Consider the following 22,798-nt stretch of genomic DNA (forward strand, 5'->3'; position numbering starts at 1 on the left):
GATAGCAGAAAGGGTTAGGTGCAGCGTTGTTCGCTAAGAAAGTCAGTTCCTTTAAGCCGATTTTATGTCCGTCGTAAATTCTTCGGTTGAGGCATATTTCGGCTGGGATCAGCAGTAATGTCACGTCGTCGAGAAATTTGTTACTTCAGAAAATCCTCTCCTAATTGACTGTGTAAATGATTTGTAAATGATTTATCGCTTTATGAACTGTGTTCGCATTTATCGCTTTAAGATCTGTTCGAGTTGCCGTATTGCAGTTAACTTCCGGTTAAGTTAGTCGTTTGTTTACTCTTCATTTGTTGTTGAGATGAGTTTAAAAAATGTTTTATTTGTTTATAAAAAAAACCTGTCGCAAGTCTATGTTGATTGTTACTATATCGTAACAATCGGCAATAGCAAGTGGAGCTGGCACTGAGAATGCTCGGACAAACGTGACGTGCCCAGCCCCAGTGGAGGACACTTTCAAAACGGAGACAGAATCTCTTCCTGCCGAATTCCGACCATATCGACCTTCAAACCCCAGCCGAAAATCCCCAGGCCATTCCACGGTACGAGGAGGATGTAAGGGGAGATGGGCAGGATTAATTATGGCAATTAGCCAAGACGAAGAAGACTGAGAACGCACACTGTCCAAGAGACAACTGGTTGGCGAAAATAAAAGGAAGTGGAAGAAAAGGGCAGAACATCAAACAAACAGTAGCAACCTCTCCTCGTTGGAAAATGAAATATATATGGGAAAGGAGTTCTGCCGACCACCCCAACCCCTGCCCTGGGATACTGGGTGAAGCAGCGATGCCATTAGCACCTGGCTTCAGGAGACTGGCAGTAGCACAGAACCCTATCAACATCAGTCTCCGGAAGGACAGAGCAGAACAGAAGCAGTCACCCCGAACTCCCACCCTAAAACAAACAAACAAACACACACACACACACACACACACACACACACACACACACACACACACACACACACACACACACACACACACACACACACACACACACACACACACACACACACACACACACACACACACACACACACACACACACACACACTAGAATGAGCAGTCCACCCGCATCGCTGAACCTGTGAGAGGATCATCTTCGATACCCGAGCCTTCAAACAGGCAGCATTTTAACAAGGCGGTGGGCATGACTGCTCAGACAGAGTACACTGGATGAACTATGCGTCAGGTTGTAATCATTGACATAAACCTATTATGCCTGAACTTGTGCAGTGTGAAGAAAACAGTCTGATGTGTGCAGTTACTTTAAATCCAACAAGTACCTTATTGTGACAGACAAGCTTTGGGATGGACGTCACGTCACTTACTTCGTTAACAGTAACCATGGTGAACATGCATCAGCTATGTGAAGGAAGAGGGAAGAGTCTATAAAAGCTCGATACAGAAAATGCGGAGCCGAAGTGTAATGAAATACATCATCTTCTTATAACGCGAACCACTCGCCCCCCATACACACACACACACTTCTCACATTATATCAAACTGAAGCCTTCAGATCTGTAGTGCACGGCTCAAATCAATGGAATGAACTTCACATGACTGGACGCTTTAATGTTTTCAGTCAAACTTTGGGTGTTAATCACAAAGACAATAATGGTATTGTTTGTACAGACGACAGAAGGGAGTAATCATACTTGTATGTACAACATGGTCTGTCTGTTTCTCTGATCAACAGAGACAAAGAACTGGAGAAGCAGAATCTAGTTCTGGTCATCTTATTAGATGATTTATCGAACCTATTTCAGGATTTGTTATATATCAATATCATATAACCGAATTCCTTTTCTGTAGACACAGAATCCATTGTTCCGGTTGCCAGAAGCAACAGTTCATTTCGAAGGTGGGTGATACTGTCCAGTAACAGATGGGAAACATTATGTGTAGACTCCTAGAATGGGGCCGATGCCAATGTAGTCCTCAGGCAGTCGGGAACTCCTCCGGCTCGTTCGGCTCCAGCAACGCTTAAAATTATGCACAGCGAAGGTGTTATGTGGCAGGATGAAGTGAACTGTACACGACGCTAATCACTTCAGTCTGTAAGTTTTTATTGGAAATAAAAACGACTGAGGTTATTCGTCTATTGTACACTAAACACTAAAATTTAAATTTAAATTTAAGTTTAAAGCGTTAAAATTACTTCATACAATTAGGTAATCACATCAAACTAGCCCCTTAAAGTAACTCAAAACTCAATGTCGCTGGTTGCGAATAATGTACGTTTCCAAACATTATATTACAGTACATAGCCCTTCTACACCCTCTTCTCCAATTATCCGTGGGCAGGTGCTGAAGGCGAACTGCTGAAATACATTCAGGTTTACAATCATAAGTCTTTTCTCTCCATTCCAAAACTCTGAACTTCACTTTGTAAGGAGCCGAAGTGAATGTTGGTGTGCGGTATGGCAACAGAAAATTACGAAGCGGAATTTAGGTTAACAGGAACTCAAGTGTTCTTTATGCTACAATGGGAGTTAGGAATAGTTTGATAAAATTGAAATAATTGAGGAGGGTGAATCGGTGTTGAGAAGCTCACCAAGCGGTAGTAAAGTTGGGAATAGTCACTTGGCATTCCTAACAGCTACCCATGTACCAGCTCAACGGCGGACAACTGCAGGTTGTCTTTTGGAATAATTTACAGTCTCAGCGAGGGATCGTTCCCTCCGCGACTGCCTGGTCCACATGTCCCTCCACACAGATCTCCCATTTGGCCCTAATCCCTGCAAGCGTAAGTGCTACACCAGTCCCTACACCTCATCTCTTACCACCATTCAGGGCCCCAAACAGTCCTTCCAGGTGAGGCAACACTTCACTTGTGGGTCTCGGTTGGAGGAACATCTCATATACCGTTTGGGTAGTCACCAGCCCCTTGGTATGAACATCGAATTCTCCTACTTCCAGTAATTCCCTCCCTCTCCCTTCCCCGATCCCACCTTCACTCTGTCTCCTCTTCTAGCTGCCTATCACCTCTCATGACTCAGTCTTCTTCTACTACCCATAGTGCTTTCACCTTAGATTCCTTCTTCACCTCTCCTGCCTATCCCCTCACTGCTTCCCCTCCCCCACCCCTTGATTTTTCCTCTGATTGGTTTTCCACCCTCCCCCCACCTTCTTAATAGGGCCCCTACCCCCTACTTCTTTAGTCCTGACGAAAGGTTTCGACCCGAAACGTTGACTGCTTCTTTCAACGGATGCTGCCCGAACTGCTGAGTTCATCCAGCTTTTTTGTACGTCTTGATTTGACTACAGCATCTGCAGTGTACTTGGTGAAGTTACATCTGTTTATTGCTTTCATCATGACAAATGTAAATTAAACAATGTGTGAGCTGCTAACATGCAGGAATAAATAGCTGCTCACTATTCACTCACATTCACACACAATTAACTGACCGGCGAGAAGGAATGACAGGTAGAGTAATTAGTCCATTTTCTCTCTGTCACTCTGCATCGGGTAACCGATAATTACAAAATCACACTTCAAAGTTGACTGCAAGTCGACGGACAATGCCAAGGTATTTGTCAATTTGATACCATTATATCGACCAGACAGCAGAATGCACTGTCCTCCGCCCAGAGAGAGCAAAATAATTCACTTCTGCGATAATTCCACTCTAGGACACTGGTGAGCCTGACTGAGCCCCAGCCTGCGGGGTCTTCCCGTCGGTGTCATTCCGTGGGTCTCACTTCATGGGATATCGAATCCGGACTTTCTGCGGAGGCAGCGACGCTAGGCGTGTGGGGGATATATGTCACTATGGGACCGCCTCTGGCATCATAGAAGTGAAGCCGGAGGACATTATAACACCATAAGACCATAAGATATAACAGGAAGTAGGCCTTTAAGCCAATGGAGTCTATTATGCCATTCAATCAAGTGCTGAAGCAAATCTTCCAGTCATCCCCACTCCTATGCCTTCTCCCCATACCCTTTGATGCCCTGTCTAACCTTTCTTTCTCTGCCCTAAATACGCGGTGACTTGGCCTCCACAGTAGCTCGAGACAATAAATTCCACAGATTTACCACCCTCTGAATAACATAATTTGTCCGCATGTGTGGTAGTGCCCTCTTGTCCTAGACTCTACTGCTGTGGGAAATAACTTTGCCATATCTGATCTGTTCAGGCCTTTTAATATTCGGAATGTTTCTATGAAATCACCCCACCCCTCCCCCATTCTCCTGAACTGCAGGGAATACAGCCCAAGAGCAGCCAGACGTTCCTAGTACGGGAACACTTTCATTCCTGGAATCATTCTCCAGAAGCTTCTCTGAACCCTCTCCAATGTCATTATATCCTTTCAAAAATAAGGAGTGCAAAACTGCACATAACACTACGTGTGGCCTCACAAGTGCCTTATAGAGCCTCAACATCACATTCCAGCTCTAATATTGCTTACCTCTAGAAATGAATGCCAACATTGCATTCGCCTTCTTCACAACTATCTCAACCTGGAAGTTAACCTTTAGTGTACCTGGCACAAGGACTCCCAAACTCTTTTCATTTCGGCATTTTCATCTCCCCATCTAAATAATAGTCTTTCCGTTTATTTGTTCCATCAAAGTGCACTTTCCAAAATTGTGTTTCATTTGCCACTTATTTGTCCATTCCCCCAAACTATCCATGTCGTTCTGCAGACTTCCGAAACACTACCCGCTTCTCCACCTATATTTGTGTCATCGGCAAATTTGGCTACCAATCCATTAATCCCATCCATTAATCATTGGCATACATCGCAAAAAGCAGCGGTCCCAACACGGACCACTGTGGAACTCTGCTGGTAATCGGCAGCAGTCAGAATATGATCCCTTTATTCCCACTCTCTGATTTCTGATGATCAGCCAATGCTCCACCCATGCAAGTTACTTCCCTATAATTCCATGGGCTCTTATTGTCCTAAGTGGCCTTATGTGCGGCACATTGTCAAAGGCCTTCTGGAAATCCAAGAACACCACATCTACTGCATCTCCTTTGCTTACCCGACTTGCAACTTCCTCAAAGAATTGCAGTTGGTTTATCAGGGAGAATTTTCTTTTCATGACACCTTGCTGCCTTTGGCCTGTCTTGTAATGTGCCTCCATGTACTCCATAATCACATCCCTAACAATCAATTCCAACAGTATCTCAATCACTGATGTCAGGTTACCACATGTGAAATTTCCTTTCTGCTTTCTCCCACCCTTTTTAAATCGTCGAGTAACACTTGCAATTTTAAAGTCATCCGGCAAATGCCAGAATCTATCAATCCTCGAAAGATCATTATTAATATCTCTGCAATCTCCTCAGTTACTCCTTCTGACCCGATGATGCATTCCATAACGTCCAGGAGATTTATCTGCTATCAGACCATCTACTATCAGGTGCGTCCTGTGCACCTTCTCAGTCGTAATTTTCAGTACACAGACATCACTTTGCTGACATTCTTGAATGTCCTGTATACTGCAGATGTCTTCCACTGTGAAAACTGATGCAAATTACGCATTCAGTTCCTCTACCAAGTCCGCGTACCTAATTACAATACCTCCAGCGTCATTCTTGTCCTACATCTACCCTCGACTCTCTTTTCCCTTCTATGTACGGAAAAATACCTTTTCCGTAGGAAAGTAAACAGGAGGTCGGCCATTAAAGGAGAAGGTTTGGAATCGGCCCTAATACTCCCACCTCGCAGTCGGGAATGTTCAAACATTCAGATGTTCACACGATCACTCTGAGTCCGGGTCTCAGTTCCGGCAGAGACTCCAGTTCCTTCTTTCCGGTCTCACTGAGATTATTATACCCCAGTCTGAAACAGATGTAAGAATAAAATGAAACAAACAAATCACACAACAGTCTCCGTTACAGGGGACTGGGGTTAATGCTTCAACATCACTCACAGACAAATATCACCAGAAAACCTGTGGATCAGACGATATTTTATAATAATAAACATTAACACAAACACTCACCGGATCCATTCTAGAAACGGGAGCATCAGTATGTTGCGGCGGAGAGCAGGGACAGATAGGTCTGTGAGCAGGTTGTAACTCAAGTCCAGGTCCGTAAGTGATGGGTTTGAACTCACAATGAAGACGGGACTCTCGACACCAGAATCTGTGAGACCCACATTGTTCAGCCTGGAGATGAGAGAGAGTGAGGGTGAAGGACACAGAGAGACGGTACAAATCCCCAGTGTTTAGCAATGACACAATTAATGATCACATTAATGTCTAGTGTCAGGCATCCAGTGACTGTAAACACAATCTCCCACAATCTGGTACTTACACCAGTTTCTGTATTTTACACTCCGGGTTTTTTAGAGCTGCAGACACCAATTTCATTGCTGAATCCCCCAGTTCATTATCACTAAGGTTCAGCTCCGTCAGTGAGCGATTTGTATTGAGAGTGGAGACAAGATCCTCGACAATAGAATCTGTAAGACCGACCACCTTAAGCCTGTTGATGAAAGAGAGTGAGAGTGAAAGGACACAGAGAGACAGGAGACGCTTCAAATATCCTGTGTTCACCTGTAACACAATTACTGATCACTTTAATGTTCAGTGTCAGACACGCAGTGACTGTAAACAGAATATCTCACAGTCTGATACTTACTCGAGTTTCTGTATTTTGCACTCATGGTTCCTCAGAGCCGCAGACAGAATTTTCACTCCTGAATCTCCCAATTTATTACCACTCAGGTTGAGCTCCGTCAGTGACCGGTTTGTACTGAGGGCGTAGAAGAGATCCTCGGCACCAGAATCTGTGAGACCAACATTGTTCAGCCTGGAGTTGAGAGAAAGTGAGGGTGAAGGACACAGAGACAGGAGACGGTACAAATCGCCAGTTTTTATCAGTAACACAATTACTGATCACATTAATGTTCAATGTCAGACACGCAGTGACTAAACGGAATCTGGTACATACCACAGTTTCAGAAGTTTACACTCTGGGTTCCTCAGACCGACAGACACCAGTTTCACTCCTGAATCTTCCAGTTGATTGTCACTCAGATCCAGCTCCATCAGTGATGAGTTTGTACTGAGAGCGGAGACGAGATCCTCGGCACCAGAACCTGTGAGACCGACTTTTTCCAGCCTGGAGATGAGAGAATATGAATGTGAAGGACACAAAGAGACAGAAGATGGTTCAAGTCCCTAGCATTTATCATTAATGCAATTACAGATCACATTAATGTTCAGTGTCAGACACACTGCCACTGTAAACACACAATGTCCCACAGTCTGGTACTTACCCAAGTTTCTGTATTTTACATTCCGGGTTCCTCAGAGCCGCAGACACCAGTTTCACTCCTGAATCTCCCAGGTAATTCCTCCCAAGTCTAAACACAAACAGACATATTGATGAACAAAGTGATTCAAACTGTGGGAGTGCGGGTATTTCTTTCTCTCGGAAACTTCAGGAAACATTAAACCCTTCAGTAAATCACTGATCGGAGTTCCCATCACTGTCAGTATCCCTCACTGCCCAGTTCCAGGGTGTTCACCGAATGTCAGTAATTTAGCCCTTTGGCCGGGAATGTTGTGCCGACCCTTAAACCCCGCTTCCCATCTAACCCTCCACCTTAAATTTCACCATATACCTGTCTACTAGTCTCTTAAATTTCACTAGTGTATCTGCCTTTACCACTGACTCGGGCAGTGTATTCCATGCACCAACCACTCTCTGAGTAAGAAACCCTCCTCTAATATCCCCCTTGAACTTACCACCCCTTACCTTAAAGCCATGCACTCTTGTATTGAGCAGTTGTGCCTTGGGGAAGAGGCGCTGGCTATCCACTCTATCTATTCCTCTTAATATCTTGTACACCTCTATCATGTTTCCTCTCATCCTCCTTCTCTCCAGAGAGTAAAGTCCTAGCTCCCTGTATCTCAGATCATAATGCATACTCATAATGATCATTATGATTGTGACTCCGTAATCTCTCCATGGTCTGTCTCATCGCCGACGGTTAGAAAATTGTTATTGACTTGACAGCATCGGAAGGGGCAGGACCGAAGTGTAGGAGAAAAACCAACAGTGGGGAGATTGTGAATCGGAAAATGTCTTTGGGAGATTGTGGCAGAGACCCCACCTGAGGAAAAGGGAGAGGAAGAGAGAACCAGAAGGAAGAGGTGGAAGGGTAAGAGTGATCCTACAGGAGGAAGGGGATGGGGCAGAATGGTTCCAAAGGAGAATACTGATGGAAAAATATAATTGTACAAGACGATATGATCCAGAAATTGATTGCACGGGAGGAGTGGTTCTGAACTAAGGCTCATAATCGGGGAAGGAGATTTGCCCAAGGGTCTGGCTACCTGGTAGTTAGCACAGACACGCAGGTGGAGCTATGGTGATAGTCACACATAGGAAAGGGCAGGGGAGAATAATCTCAGAAATGTCTTTCTTTCCTTCTCTCATGGGCAGACTGTTGACTGCCTCTTTTCCCTCACCGGGAAGGGGGTGTGAAGCTCTGAAATGCCCGCTGCCGTCAGAGTCGGTCTGGGGTAAGTAACAGCGAGAAGGAACATTGTGAGTGGACATGTCACAGGCAGCGAGAAACACGGCCAATCCTGTGATTTACTACCATTAACCCAATGGCCGCTTTTCACTGATCTGATGAAGTCTCCAACATCCATTAACAAAAATCCACGAACAAGTAGTTGTTGTGGAATGACTGACCGATCTCCTGGTCGTTTGCCACAATTCTTCACACTCTGATTTAATAAAATTTTACCCAAATCCCTTTACATTGAAACAACACAATGGAGCAGTCTTACAGTTCAGAGAGAGAGATAAATCAAGTTACCTCAACTCCTGGCGTTTGTGCAGCCTGAGTCCCAGCCGCTGGATTCCTTCATACTGAATGTGGCAACGATACAGGTCGAGGTGTTTTATTGTATCACAGAGTCCGATGACATAGGACAGGACTTCGCAGTCAATCGGAGTCAGTGTCATCATATCGAATGAAAGTGCTTCCACAGATCCCAGTGCGAGCCGAACCAGACCGAAATTCTGAGACTCAAACAGGTAGTGCAATGCGTTCAGGAGTCTCCTTTTACTATATTGAAATCCAGTGTTTCGAATATGACGTTGAACCTCCTCCTTCACCCAGTCAATCACCCGGCATGTTGTTTGATAAGGAAATGGACCCAGAAACTCCACCAGGCCCCGAGCTGTCATTGGAGAGGAGAGACCAGCAACAAAACGGAGAAATACCTCAAATCGCCCATCTGTTGTGCTGTGGGCTTCAGTGAGGAATTTCTGGATACCCCCGGTATACGGAGTCAGGAATTGTGCGAGAGCGGCTACAAACTCTTGGATGGTGAGGTGTGAGAATGTGTACACCACGCTCCAGGCAGAATCCTCTCTTTCCAAAAGCTCCATGAAGAACCCGGACAGGAACTGGGAAGGCTGCAGATCGTACTTGATCAAATCTCCATCTGTAAACACAATCTTCTTCTCGGACACTCCTCTGAAGGCCATCTGACCAATCCTGAGTAACACATCACGGGGGTTCTCAAGCTCACGGCCGTGGTTTTTTAGGATGTTGTAAATATAGTAGGAGTACAGTTGGGTGATGGTCTTGGGAACTCGCTGTGGGTCTCTGGCTCTTTGTGTGAAGAAGGGGCCCAGTGCCAGAGCGAGGATCCAGCAGTAGGAGGGGTTGTAGCTCATGGTGTACAGGATCTTGTTTTCTTCCACATATTTGAAAACAGCTGATGCCACCATCTGTTCTTCAAAATACCTGAAGAAGTATTCCTTGCGTTCTTCGCCAACAAATCCAAGGATTTCAGCCCAGACAGTGATCTCGGCCATTTCCAGTAAATGTAACGCCGTAGGGCGGGTGGTCACCAGCACTGAACACCCAGGGAGCAGCTTGCCCTGGATTAAACTGTACACAATGTCAGACACTTCACACCACCACTCGGGATCTGGACACTGGTGCTTGGGTTCTGTATCTCTCCGATTGTCAGAAAAATCGATTCTGTGATTGAATTCATCCAAACCATCGAATATAAACAGCAATCCCTCTGGGTTGTTCCAGACCTCTCTCAGTAAATTCCCAAAGTAAGGATATTGATCCAGGATCAGCTCTCTCAGGTTTATTCTGCAGTTAATGGAGTTTAAATCCCGGAATTTGAAACTGAAGATAAATTGGAATCGTTGGTATATTTTGCCTGTGGCCCAGTCATAAACAATTTTTTGTACCATTGTTGTTTTCCCAATCCCCGGGCCTCCAGCCACTGCTGCCGAAGTCCCAGATTTGGATTTACTCCTGGAATAGCTGCTCTGGAATAACTGATCGGTCCGGATTTTTTCCAGCTCCGTGCGGAGATGGTTCTCTCTACATTCCTCATGGTCTCTGCCTCTTGACCGCAGCTCACGTTCCACCAGTCTCCGATCTCGAACAGTAGAAATGACCGTGAGCTCAGCGTATCGATCAACCAGCTGGAAAACCTTCTCCTTCTCACTCATCAGGATCGTGTTCACTCTCAGTGTTTCAGTTTGTGACCGCAGAGTCTCCTTGTGTTTCTGTTGAACATCTTCCATGGGGACAGAGAACATAGTCAAAATCTTAAATGGCTCAACTGACAAAGAACATTATAATAGTATTTCAACATTCTGTATTTGGGATTACATGATTTAATTCAGTGCTTCCACAGACAGAAAGTAAAATTCTGTTCACAGACACCGGAAGTCACAGCGATGGATGTCCCACAACATGTGTAATCTTCATATTCCAGTACTAATTACCTGTGAAAGTGAACATTCCCCTGATATCCATTTACAATCCTGACTGCACGTCTGTTATAACAACCTATCACTAAATATAAAGCATTGTTTGTATCATTAACAGATGATGTTAATGTTGATCTGATGTGGAAATATTGAGAACAGTGCATTTTGACAAATCTGCACACTGGGGAGTCACAAGTGTCCACTGCTCTTGCATCAAAACAGGAGCAGAACATGCGAGAAATACTCATGTCGCGCAGCATTTGTAGAGAGAATGACAGAGTCGTTTCGAATGGATAATCCATCGGAATGACAAGAAGGAAAATGGGCCGTTTTCAGTCTCAGTGATGGAGGAGGTGTAGAAATATGGAAAGGTATCTCTGTGGATTGAAGAAACCACAAGAGTCTCAGTGACGTACGACGTGTTTGTGGGAGAGGGTGGTGAAGTCTTGGCAACTGCTACAGATCAGTCTGGCAATAGGGATGTGGGGCGCTGTATTATGAGGCTTCTGTCTCTCAGAGTCAACCATGGATGTTGCGTGGCAGCTGCCTAGATACGCACTCCAGTACACTGTGATTCTCTCCACTGATGCTGCCTGACCTGAGTATTGTACGCATATTCTGCTCCTGTTAACCATGTAGCAACCTACTTCTCTCCATGAGTATGATGAGTAGGCAGAGACGGATACAGCTTCGCACCAAAAGCGTCGCAAGAGCTGCCAGACAGCATTGAATGCAATTTAGGACTGCTTTACGGACTCCAGCTCCAGATCTTTCCCTCTTGGTTTACTCCTAAAGTCTTTCACATGAGGGGTATAGTTGTAAGTCAGCGGAGGTTTGAGATCAGCGTTTCTCTTCTCCTTAATGAGCTGCCACTCATAGCTGACAAGCCCGATCTGTCCGAAGCGAATGGTTTTCAAGCGCCAGTAAGCCTCCTTTGCCCCTTCCCCAGTCGGAAGAAACGATTCCTCCAGGCTTAGTAGCTAAGCCACACGTGATGGCCAGGAGCTGGATTTAGTTGTCAGAGGCCATTTGAGTCGCACGCCATTATGTACATTTAATAGGTCGTGGGAACTTATTCCCACTACCACCCACGGGTATAATAAACTTAAACAAGCAAGGGGCGCTGCATTCTGACAACAACAAATCTGTAAATTGGTTTATTATTGTCACTGGTATTGAGGTGAAACGGATGACTTTTTAGCATGCGATCCAAATAGATCATTTCATCATATCGGTGCAATGAAGTCGTACAAAGAAAAGCAGAACAGAACAGTACGGGGAAAGAGACTTGCAGTTGCCGAGGAAATGCAGTGCAGCCAGACAATAAGGGCAGGCCAAAGGACAGAAACATAGAAACATACGAATTATCATGGACAGGTTAGATCTTTACTGACTACACTGCTAGATTGTAGAGTTCAGCACCTAAACCTACAGTGCTCTGCAAAAGTCTGAGGCACATATACTGTAAATAACCAGGGAGATAAAGACTTTCGCAAGTCTATGTATGGGATGCAAACTCTTGTGCCACTTTTAAACACCAGCTCAAAACATTTTTAATGAACCATGCTTAAAACGGAAAACATTTTGTCTTTTATTTTCTAGTTTGCACTTTATCCCATTGTAATGCAGTTTGAACGACATCGTCTGAATGAAAAGTGCTTTACAAATAAGTTATTGTCATTTTTGTTTATTTTTTCTCAGCCCAAACTGGCAAAACCTGAGGTACCTGCATAGCCAAGCACAGTCATTTCGTGATTGATGGGAATATTGGAACTATTCTAGAGTTGTTTAGTTGTGTCTTTCCGAAGATTTATTTAAGTTTTGCTGTGTATAACAAATTGCCTAGTACTATAGTGGAGTTATTTTATGATGACTCCAGCTGTCGATATTACCATTGGAATAATGAATACCCTGCTCACGTTCCACGGTCTTTCTATATCCTCTTTTAATTCAGCATATTTCTGGTGTATTTCACTGATTGATTTATGTACGTTACAAATGTGTGGAATAGGTATATCTATTTAATATGTTGTTTTTCATGTTTATTCTGTAAAATTATATCCGGGCAGGTATTATAGAAACTTAGAAAACCTACAGCACAATACAAACCCTTCGGCCGCACAAAGTTCAGTCGAACATGTCCCTACCTTAGAAGTTACTAGGCTTCCCCTTAGCCCTCTATTTTTCTAAGCTCCGTGTACCTGCCAAAAGTCTCTTAAAAGACCCTATTGTATCCGGCTCCACATGTTGCCGGCAGCCCACTCCACGCACTCACCAATCTCTGCGTAAAAAAAAACCTTGACATGTCCTCAGTACCTACTCCCAAGCACCTTAAACCTGTGCCCTCTTACGGCAGCCATTTCAGGTTCTGGGAAAAAACCTCTGACTATCCACACGGTCAACGCTTATCATCATCTAATACACTGTATCAAGTTTCCTCTCATCATCCTTCGCTTCAAGGAGAAAAGACCGAGTTCACTCAACCTGTTTTCATAAAGCATGCTCCCCAATCCTGGCAACATTCTTGTAAATATCCTGTGCACCTTTTCAATGGTTTCCACATCCATGGATCGTGGATCGGTCACAGTTTGAATGTGGAGCAGGTTTGTATTTATGGTGTGGTATGGTGTCTTGGATCAGTTTGTATTTTAAGCAGGATTTTGGTAAATCACGAGTCTCAAGGACATCTTTAATTGTGCATTGATAAGAACGTTAAATGATTACCTACTATGTTTTTTGATTCTTAATGACAATAAGACTATGTATATATACAATTGTAACGTCGTGCATCTCGTTACTAATCACTATTCACTTAGAGAAACACAATATAATTACGGAAGAGCAGAAGTGATGCAGTTGGGGTATAAAATTATTTACCGAACAACTGATCATAGATTATGATCAAAAATTTGCCACTTGATTTTGCCTGTGTAAGTAATCAGATTGTGGTAAACTGCTGCAGGATCCTGTAATGTGTTAGATTGTCTATGGTCTCGCTTGGCATTATTTATTTTTATCGTCCTGAATTTGTTGCTCTTTTATTGTGTATTTTTGATAGCTATGTGTCAACTACCTGGTCCTGTATTGCAACAAGCATCCCCTCTGTTTCTAAGCCAACTCTGAGCCAGGCTCAGATGCTTCCTGTCGACATCCAGTCTGCTGAGAATGTGGGAATGTCTTCCTTGGAGGTTCATGCTCATCCTTTGGATAACTTTTTCTTCTATAGTACGTGGGGGCTACGACATTCTCAACGATTCAGGAATAGCGTCTTCTCCTCTGCCATCTAATTGCTGACCTACCTAAGCAGGAGCTCTGTGAGGCAAATATGGAGGTGAACGTTTGGCAACATCCGGCTTGTGACCGAGACCGCTGGAGAACGCTGATCCACGGAGCAGCCAAAAAGTTTACAGAACCCAGAAGAGCGATTGCTGAAGAGAAGGGAGATGCAGGGAGGATCCTATCAGCCAAGCTGTCTGTTATTCCTCGTCTTCATGCTGTCCGAGGTCGTGTTAATCTAAGTGAGCTCAAGTGCACATGGTGTTTTATAAACATTGTTATTTAAGTTCTTATTTTTCTTTTCAAATTTTCCAGATCGTTTTCAGATGCAGATATTATGCCAAATGAATACATTTATATGGGCACACGGAGTGTTTATTGCCATTGCTATATTTTTACTATTGAGCTCTGTTTGGCGGATTTCTTAAGCATTGAAGTAAATTCTGTTGCAGGATTTCCCTTTATCACACGACGATCTATTTAATTTGCTTGTTTAATTCATTTTTTGCATTGAATCCTGACGCTCTGTTTTATATTCCGTTAGCTCGTTCGCACGTTTCGTTTCGTTATGATTAATGTTCTGTAATTATCTAATCCAAAGTTCATGTTTGTATCTTTGGAAATTAGTTATATTATTTGAATTGATTGTTTTGGCTTTAGTGATGCAAAGGCGAATAATCTGAGATCACCCATCTTTAGAATGTGTGTTTGTCTTTTTTTCTGATTTGATACCCGATTTTTATCCGATTTTGTAAATTCTCACTTTTGTCCGATTCAGAGAGCGTGTTCAAAGGCTGAAAAAAATATAGTGGGCTGAGTGAGTCGCTCTGGGAAATGCCTCCATTTATTTTGATAACGGTGATTGTTCCTTTATGGTTGTTAATAAGGTGATTATTGTACGCCAGTGCTTCATCAGAAGTAGAAATTTCACAAGTATTAGGTATATTTTGTATACAGTAGGAATTTTTATTAACCATGAGTGAGAGACAGCATCAAATGTTCTTTGTTTGTTAATCTTATAATATGAACGATTTCTGCTTTTCATCTGCATTTGACATAAAATGTCATAAGTTATAATCAGCTGTTCTTAAAACCCTGTCATACCCTAACAGGATTCTTTCTGTTCTTCTGTAAGCATATTGTGGCTATTTAAGCGACTGGCTATTAGGTACGAGGTGCACGATGTTACAATTTAACATATCTATTTTTATGGCTATTGAGAGCCAATAATAACATAACAGGTAACCATTCCATGATTTTATCAATGCAGAATTAAAGTTGTCCTTGAGACCAGTGGTACATACTGTCCAGCCTTCTGTATTTCCTGCCCCAGGGGAGTATGAGAAGACAGAATGCCCGAGATGGTTTAGAATTCAGCAGCACGGCTTTAGCTGAGGGAAGTAGCGTCCTGTAAATTGATGGAATTTTTCCAAGAGGTGGTAAATGTGATTGGTGAAGTTACACAGTTGATATTGTCTCCTTGGGTATCAGAGTGTTTGACAATGTCCCACATTAGAGGCTCATACAGAAAATTAACATGCTGGAGAACTATGATGTGTTGGCCTTTTGGATTCATAATTATCTTCCCCATAGCAGACGGAGGGTAATGAGACTTTACCTGGCTAGAGTTCTTTGACCAGTGATGTTCCGCGGGGGACCACACTGGGATCAGTCATATTTTTATTTATAAATTACTCAAAATAAACTGTTGCTGGGAGGGTCAGTAATTTTTACAAAGATTGGAGGTATTGCACATAGAGCAGATCGAAAATAGATTATTGCAGACATGCGAGTAGAAAAGACTTCTGGTGTTTAAACCGGCAAAAAGTAAAGTGTTGCAAGTTTGAACGTTAATACTCAGTGCACTGTTAAATTTAAGACCATTAATAATGTTCACGAACACAGAGATCTTGGGGTCCAAGCTCATAGATCCGCAAAAGTAGATTCAAGGGCTGGTATGGAGGGTCTATTTAACGCGCAGGAAGATTCAATTTGCACAGAAGGCATGACGCGTGCTTGTCTTTATTAGTTCAGGACTTGAGTTAAGAGTTTGCAGTTATGTTGCAGTTTTACCAATCTCAAGTCAGGCTCAGAATTTACCCTCCAAAGTGATGTCGTTGTGGCTAAGATTGTAGATTAGTCTGAACAAGTACTTAGACAGATTCGGAGAATAGGCAAAGAAGTGGCAGATGAAATACGGCATAGGAAAGTGTACAATCATGCACTTTGCTAAAAGGAATAAAGGTGTAGTCAATTTTCTAAACGGGGAACAAACTCAGAACTCAGATATGAAATATGACTTATGAACTCTTGGGAAGGATTTCCCAACTATTAATTTACAGATCGAGTTGGCAGTAAGGAAAGCATGTGCAATTTGAGCAGGTTTTTTTTTCGAGAGGACAATAATCTAACCGCAAGGGTGCAATGCTAAAGGTTGATAAGTTATGGGTGTGGACCCTGTTTCCAAAAACGATGTGCTGGCATTGGAGATGAGGTTCACGAGAATGATCCCGGGAATGAAAGAGTAACAGCATGAGAAGCGCTTTATTGTTGGAGTTTAGAAGAATAACGGGGGATGTCATTGAAACCTATCGAAAATTGGAAGGCCTAGATAGGATGGATGTTGAGAAGATGGTTCCTATCGTAGAGGAGTCTAGGATTTGAAGGCACAGCAAAATAGAAATACGTCCCCTCTGAACAGTGGTGAGAAGAAATTTCTTTCGTTGTTGGGTGATGAATCTTTGAAAATATTGCCATGGACTGCTGTGGAAGACAAATCATTGGGTATATTCAAAACTCAGGTTGATAAAGTTCAAGACTCAGGGTGGCAAAGTTTACTGGGAGACGGCCGGACAATAGGGTTGAGAAGAATTACAGAGAAAATTCAATGGCCTAATTCTACTCGTAGGTCTTAATGGTATACGCTGCATGTGGAGTATTATATTCACTTCTGATGTCCCATATTTTGGAATGATTGGAGAGGGTGCAGAATGGGTTCACCTTGGAGTTGCCTGGATTTGAAAGCATGTACTTCAACTTCAACTTCAAGATGGAGTTTTGAGATGGCGGAGCTACGACAGCGCGCAGCAGCCACTCCAGGAATGAATATCTGTCGTCTATAAGTACGGGCCGTGTACAATCCAGATTTGATGAAGATGGACGTGTGAAGTACGGAGGAACATCTGGTGGAACTTTTGAAATGCCTGTTTCGCTGCCGCCGCTACTGTGCGATCGGAGAAATCTCCGGGAGGAAGGCTCCAAATCCTTGGCTTTGCCTGTTGCTTGGCGGCTGGTGCTGGGGTCGAAGCGCTCGTCAGAGATGGTGCTTGGTGCTCGGAGGGCTGGTCGGAGGCTCGAAGATTTTGGACCGACTCGGAGCTCGCAAAGTGCTGTATCAGCAAACTGCAGCGCTGAGGTTTCATGGCAGGAAGAGTTTTTCTTCCTTCTACCGTCTGCGTGAAATGATGAACTGTCGGAACTTTGAGACTTTCTTTTAAACCGTGCATGGACTGCTCTTTATCAGATTACGGTATAGCTTTGCGCTATTGAAGCTATGTGTTATAATTATGTGGTCTTTGCCAGTTAGTCTTTCATCAATTATGGTATTGTCTGCACTATTGAAACTATATGTTAACTATAACTATATGTAACTATGTGGTTTTGTATGTCTTGGAGCTTTAGGTTTCTCTGATAGGTTTTTAGTTCCTTTCTGGGGAAGGTGCTAAGACGGTGGCACGATATCGATACGCAGCAGCCTCTCCGGACTCTGGATTGGGGATTACCAAACACTATGGGGTTTTTCTTGTGTGGGCTGTTTTGTGCTTTTTCGTGATATCATTCCGGAGAACGTTGTCTCATTTTTAACTGCATTGTATTTGTGGTTTATAAATGGCAATAAATTGAATCTGAATCTGAATCTGAATGTACTGCAAATAGAGTTTTGAAAAAAATGGTTTGTTTACCCTGGAGGTTGAGGAGGAATCTTACAGAGGTGTACTAGTTTCAGGGAGGAGAAGTTATGGTAGACACCCTACATTTTTTTTTACCCAGGAGCTAATTATCTAATACAGAGGGCATTTGATTGAGATGGGGTACATTTACAAAATATGTGGGTAGCTTTTCAGAGTGATGGATGCCTGCAATGACTCAGTCGTGGCAAAGGCAACCGCTATAGATGCTCCCCAAGATATACATGAATATGTAGGAATGCCAGGATATGATCAATAATAAGAGAGGACACCAAATTACCTATTTTTTTCTTTCCCGCAAATATGAAGAATAAAAGAGCGGAGAGGTTGGGTATCGGACCAGTTCAAAATGATGCCGGATTTGTAGTAACGAGTGAAACGGAAATGACGGACAAACTCTGTGGAAGACAACAGAAGTATGCAAAATTGTCAAGCGTATCAGGGTGCAGAAGTGAGTGTAGTGCTACTAGGAAGAAGAAAGTGTTTTTGAAGCTGAAGGGTCTGAAGATAGAAAAGCCATAGGACGATGCAGCGTATCAGGAGCCTGCCTGGCGCGCGTGGGGATTCCCAGGTTGTTAGCACCAGGAGTGAAGGCTTCAGCACAACCAACTCCTGGGCTAATAGAAAAATAATTTGTAGAATATTCAGGCCGTAACGAGAAATTCTCTTAATTATTACTTTAATCCAGAGATCAGCGAATGATTAATGGTGAAATTTGATTCCCAGATTTTGCATAGTCACAGTCTGACATTTGAGATGTGATTTCACTTGTGCATTTCATCACTCACCTCTCAAATGAGTGGGTAACTCAGATAACCCTTGGTGGATATTCATGTATTCCTGTGGATCAGGACCTGTTTAAATATAACAGAGGTCATGAAAAGAGAGCTAATATAATTAAACTGTTTACTTCAATGTGCCTTTCTGTTCAGTGCGTGACTTTAACATACCGAGTTCCTGTATTTCTCTCAGTATTTTGTCCAACTTCGGTAGCTCTGTCCTCCATGTCACAAAGGTTTCCCACATCGCCCTTCGGGCCTGGGAGCCTTTGCCCATCACCAAACTAAGGAATAGTCTGGAACTCTCTGTCCGATTTCCCTTCTCTGTCAGCTCAGTGACTTTCTACAAAAGGAAGCAATGATTTTATTGTGGAGCAGACAAACATAGAGAATGCGAGGGAAACTATCTGTTCATGGTCCCAGTAGCTTCAGAACTGATGCAGTCATTGGGTTGCTGCCTCATCCTCCCTGGATTCAGCCATTAACAGAGAAACAGTAACTAAAGGAAATTCTAAATCAATATTGTGAAAGAATAAGGATTTACTGAATCCTGCAGTATATTCAACGTGATTAATTTCTTCGATCCATTAATGTGCACCATTACATCAACAAGATGTGACAACAAGAATGGAAGAGAGGGGAGAGCGAGAGAGAGTATAAAATGGATGGCGAGCATCACTGAATCATGGCTGAAAGAAGTTCATAGTTGGGTGCTTACGTCCAAGGATAAATATTGAATCGAAAGGATAGGCAGGTAGGTGGAAGTGTTGGATTGACACTGTTGTCATAAAAAAACAAAAGTTCTTAGAAAGAGGTGATATCGGATTGGAAGATGTTAATGTTAAGAAACTGCACAGGTAAAATGACCCTGATAGAAATTATATACAGGCTCTGAGGAGTGTGGTAGAACAAAGTGATCTGGGAATACAGGTCCAAAATTCATTAAAAGTGTCAGCGGAGATAGATTGATAGGGGGAAAAAAAGTATTTGACACGCTTGCCTTCATAAATGAAAATACTGAGAATAGGAGATGGGATATGATGTTGAATCTGTATAAGACGTTGGTGAGGCCTAATCTTGAGTACCGTGCACAGGTCTGGTCACCCACTTATCGGACAGATGTAAATACCGTTGAAAAAGTCCAGAAAAAAAAATTACAGGGATGTTCCCCAGTGTGAAGGATCTGATTTATAAGAAAAGATTGAACAGGTTAGGAATTTATGCCTTGGAACGCAGAAGATTAAGTGGAGAGTTGGTAGCGGTACACACAATTGTGAGGCGTGTAGATAGGGTACATGCAGGCAGGCATTTTGTACCAAAGTAAAAAAGTACCAAAGTACCACAACAAGAGGTCTTCAGTAAAGGATGAAGGGTGAAAAGTTCAAGGGGTACATGAGGGGTAACATCTTCACTCGGAGGGTGATGAGAGTGTGGAACAAGCTAGCAGCACAAGTGGTGCAAGGGTTAAGAGAGATCTATACAGATCAGGAATGATAAGGGTATAGAGCGCTATGGCCCAGCGCAAGTCAATGGGAATAGGCAGTTTCAGAGGTCCGGCATGGAATAGATGGGCCAAGGGACCTGTATACTACTTTGATATGAAAAGACAGCCACTCATTGTTCTGGAACTCGGATGGAGAGTAGCTTTCCCTCCCTCAAGTGCTACAGTGAAGCCAGTTGGCCCAATTTACAATCTGACAATTTAATACTCATTCTGGATTAATGAGCTGAGATGAATTGCGTGTACCTCTGTCAAACCTCCACTCAATCTTCTGATAAGATGCAAAATTAATTTTAGACTGAATGCCTGCTCAACAGTCTATATATACAGCCACTGCTTTTATATCACACTGATAAATGCAGAAGGTGTGAGAGGAAAAGGTGATGCTAAACCTGTAGTTCCCAGCTCTCCCCACCTTAACAGCTGAAATCAGATCTGCTAGAGACAAGTCAGGGATCAAAATCTCCATTGCCGTTTAGAACTCCTAAAACATGTAGGAGATTAATATTGATCACTATCTCCTCTGATACCGGCAGTTCGGTGACAATGCACTAAATACACTCACCTCATTTTCTTCTCTACTGAAATGTCCCTTCTTTGTCAACATCCAACCAAGTCGTTCAACCTTTTCTTCAATTGCTTGTTTGAGTCTGTCCCTGTAGAACTTTGTCAGTTGGTAGAGTCGATACTCACCCCCCTGTTCCAGGAGGCCAGAAATTGTAAACTGTGGCTCTGTGAATATAAAAAGAGAATATAGAGACGAACTCAAATGTCCCTCATCTCCACCGCTCTCACCCAACTCAACAAACCTCAGTGTTCACCTGGCTCCAGCCACTAAGATGGATTTATTCCCAATCTCCAACACTGGCGTTAAAACCGATCCAACAATGAGTTGGGCATTACGTGACCAGGAGGACCCCATTTACTTGAAACCTGTCTCTGCCACCATCCCACCCACTCACCTATTTAAGTGTAAGATGAGCAATAAATGTTGGGACTGTCAATGATAGTCATTTCCCAGAGATACTCTCCCCATCCTGGTGAATACATTTCCCTTAATGCACGTCCTGGAAATACTCTCTAATCTGGACAGATGCATTTCCTCCAGTACAAAATTCTGGGCATTCTGCATGCAAAGGAGCAGAGACTCACGCTGACCAGATTTGGGGTGGGACTGTGCTGGTGAATGTGAAATGCCCTTCCTGTCAGGTGACCATCCCAATACGCCTGTGACTGGACACACTTTCTTTCTCAGAAAAAGAACAGGATAGACACAGTAATACACAATAGTTGAACACACGGATGACCAGGGTCCCCTGTGATACTGGGAAGTATCACTGCAGTTATCTTCCACAAACAAAATTCTCCCTTGGTCACTAACTGTCCAGCAGACTGTGTCTCACACACAGACCAGGCACGGCATTGCACATGGACAGATCTGCTGGATCACACATTCTCAAATTGCTTTGTCACACGATGTCCAGTCCCCTTGAATACAGACTGACCACACCTTTGAGACGCACATCATCCGGTTCCCTGATTTGCAGACTGATAACTACCCTGACATTTATGATGTCCGATCCTCTGGTTCCCATCCTATCCCCTCCATGATGATTGTAATTTAATAACAATGCAAGTCATTGGCAATGTCTCGCTTAGAGAGCTTTGCATGTAGTTGCAGATGCTAATCTAAAGGATGTACGTGATGAAGCTGAAAAGAGTGTAGTGTACAATGACCAGTATAGTACTGGACAGGGGTGTTGGGTTTTGTGTTATACGGATCCGCTGGGACAGTTTGCTCTGGATCATGGGAGCTTGAAGGATAACCTTATACAGGTGCATAACATAAGCGGTCTGTAGATAGGGTAGATGCTCATAGTCTTTTTCCCAGGGTAAGGGAGCCCAAGACTTGAGTACAGAGGACCAAAGGGGCATTTTCTTCACGTGACGGGTGATGGGTATAAATTACGTGCAGCCAGAGGAGGCTGCATACACAGATAAAAGTACAAAGTTGAGAACATGTGGGCAGGAAAAACGGGAGAAAAACTCGAAAAGGGAAAATTGGGAAAAGCTCCAGGAAAATGGGGCAAGCTCATACATTTTGATCAGCATGAAACAAATGAGCAGAAAGGCCGGTTTCCACAATGTAATCGTTTTTATTCCACCTGGAATGGCAGAGTTCTGCACAATCACAATGCCTACAGGAGACAGACATCTGGTCTTTGGTTGTACCGGGTTTCCCCATCAGAGATCCTGGGAAAGTAAATTCAAGTAGCAGATCATCTAATATTTGTCCACAGCCCAAACATTCATTGGGGTATTAAATGCTGTCTCCTGATCCTCAGCCATTCGCAACTCTAGCAATGTTCTCGGCTCGGCTACAGAAAACAGATTTCTGAAACTCCCCTCATTTCCTTTGCGCAGCAGCCAAGAAAACCCTGGGTTAACGAGATTGCTCTTCCAAAACCTGGAATGCTCTGTTACAACACAATCTCTGAAATACTGGAAAGGTTCCTGTCATCTGGCGTTGAGTTTT

At 43.3% G+C, this 22,798-nt stretch overlaps 1 protein-coding gene across 2 annotated transcripts in view; it reads right to left on the minus strand.

Moving 5' to 3' along the window:
- Positions 1-1,579: 1,579 nt before the first annotated feature.
- LOC140721042 (NACHT, LRR and PYD domains-containing protein 3-like) overlaps positions 1,580-22,798 on the minus strand; it is a 31,566-nt gene continuing 10,347 nt past the window's right edge. For both annotated transcript variants that reach the window (XM_073035921.1, XM_073035922.1), the window contains exons 4-14: positions 20,828-20,994; positions 18,933-19,104; positions 18,771-18,836; positions 8,805-10,542; positions 7,251-7,337; positions 6,923-7,093; positions 6,611-6,781; positions 6,284-6,454; positions 5,968-6,135; positions 5,684-5,804; positions 1,580-2,063 (exon numbers count right to left, since the gene is read on the minus strand). In XM_073035921.1, coding sequence (XP_072892022.1) covers positions 5,717-5,804; positions 5,968-6,135; positions 6,284-6,454; positions 6,611-6,781; positions 6,923-7,093; positions 7,251-7,337; positions 8,805-10,542; positions 18,771-18,836; positions 18,933-19,104; positions 20,828-20,994 — 2,999 coding nt within the window. In that variant the 3' untranslated portion in view covers positions 1,580-2,063; positions 5,684-5,716. The remainder of the gene's footprint in view (positions 2,064-5,683; positions 5,805-5,967; positions 6,136-6,283; positions 6,455-6,610; positions 6,782-6,922; positions 7,094-7,250; positions 7,338-8,804; positions 10,543-18,770; positions 18,837-18,932; positions 19,105-20,827; positions 20,995-22,798) is intronic.

This window comes from Hemitrygon akajei, unplaced genomic scaffold, assembly GCF_048418815.1.
Source record: "Hemitrygon akajei unplaced genomic scaffold, sHemAka1.3 Scf000049, whole genome shotgun sequence".
Classification (NCBI taxonomy): Eukaryota; Metazoa; Chordata; class Chondrichthyes; order Myliobatiformes; family Dasyatidae; genus Hemitrygon; species Hemitrygon akajei.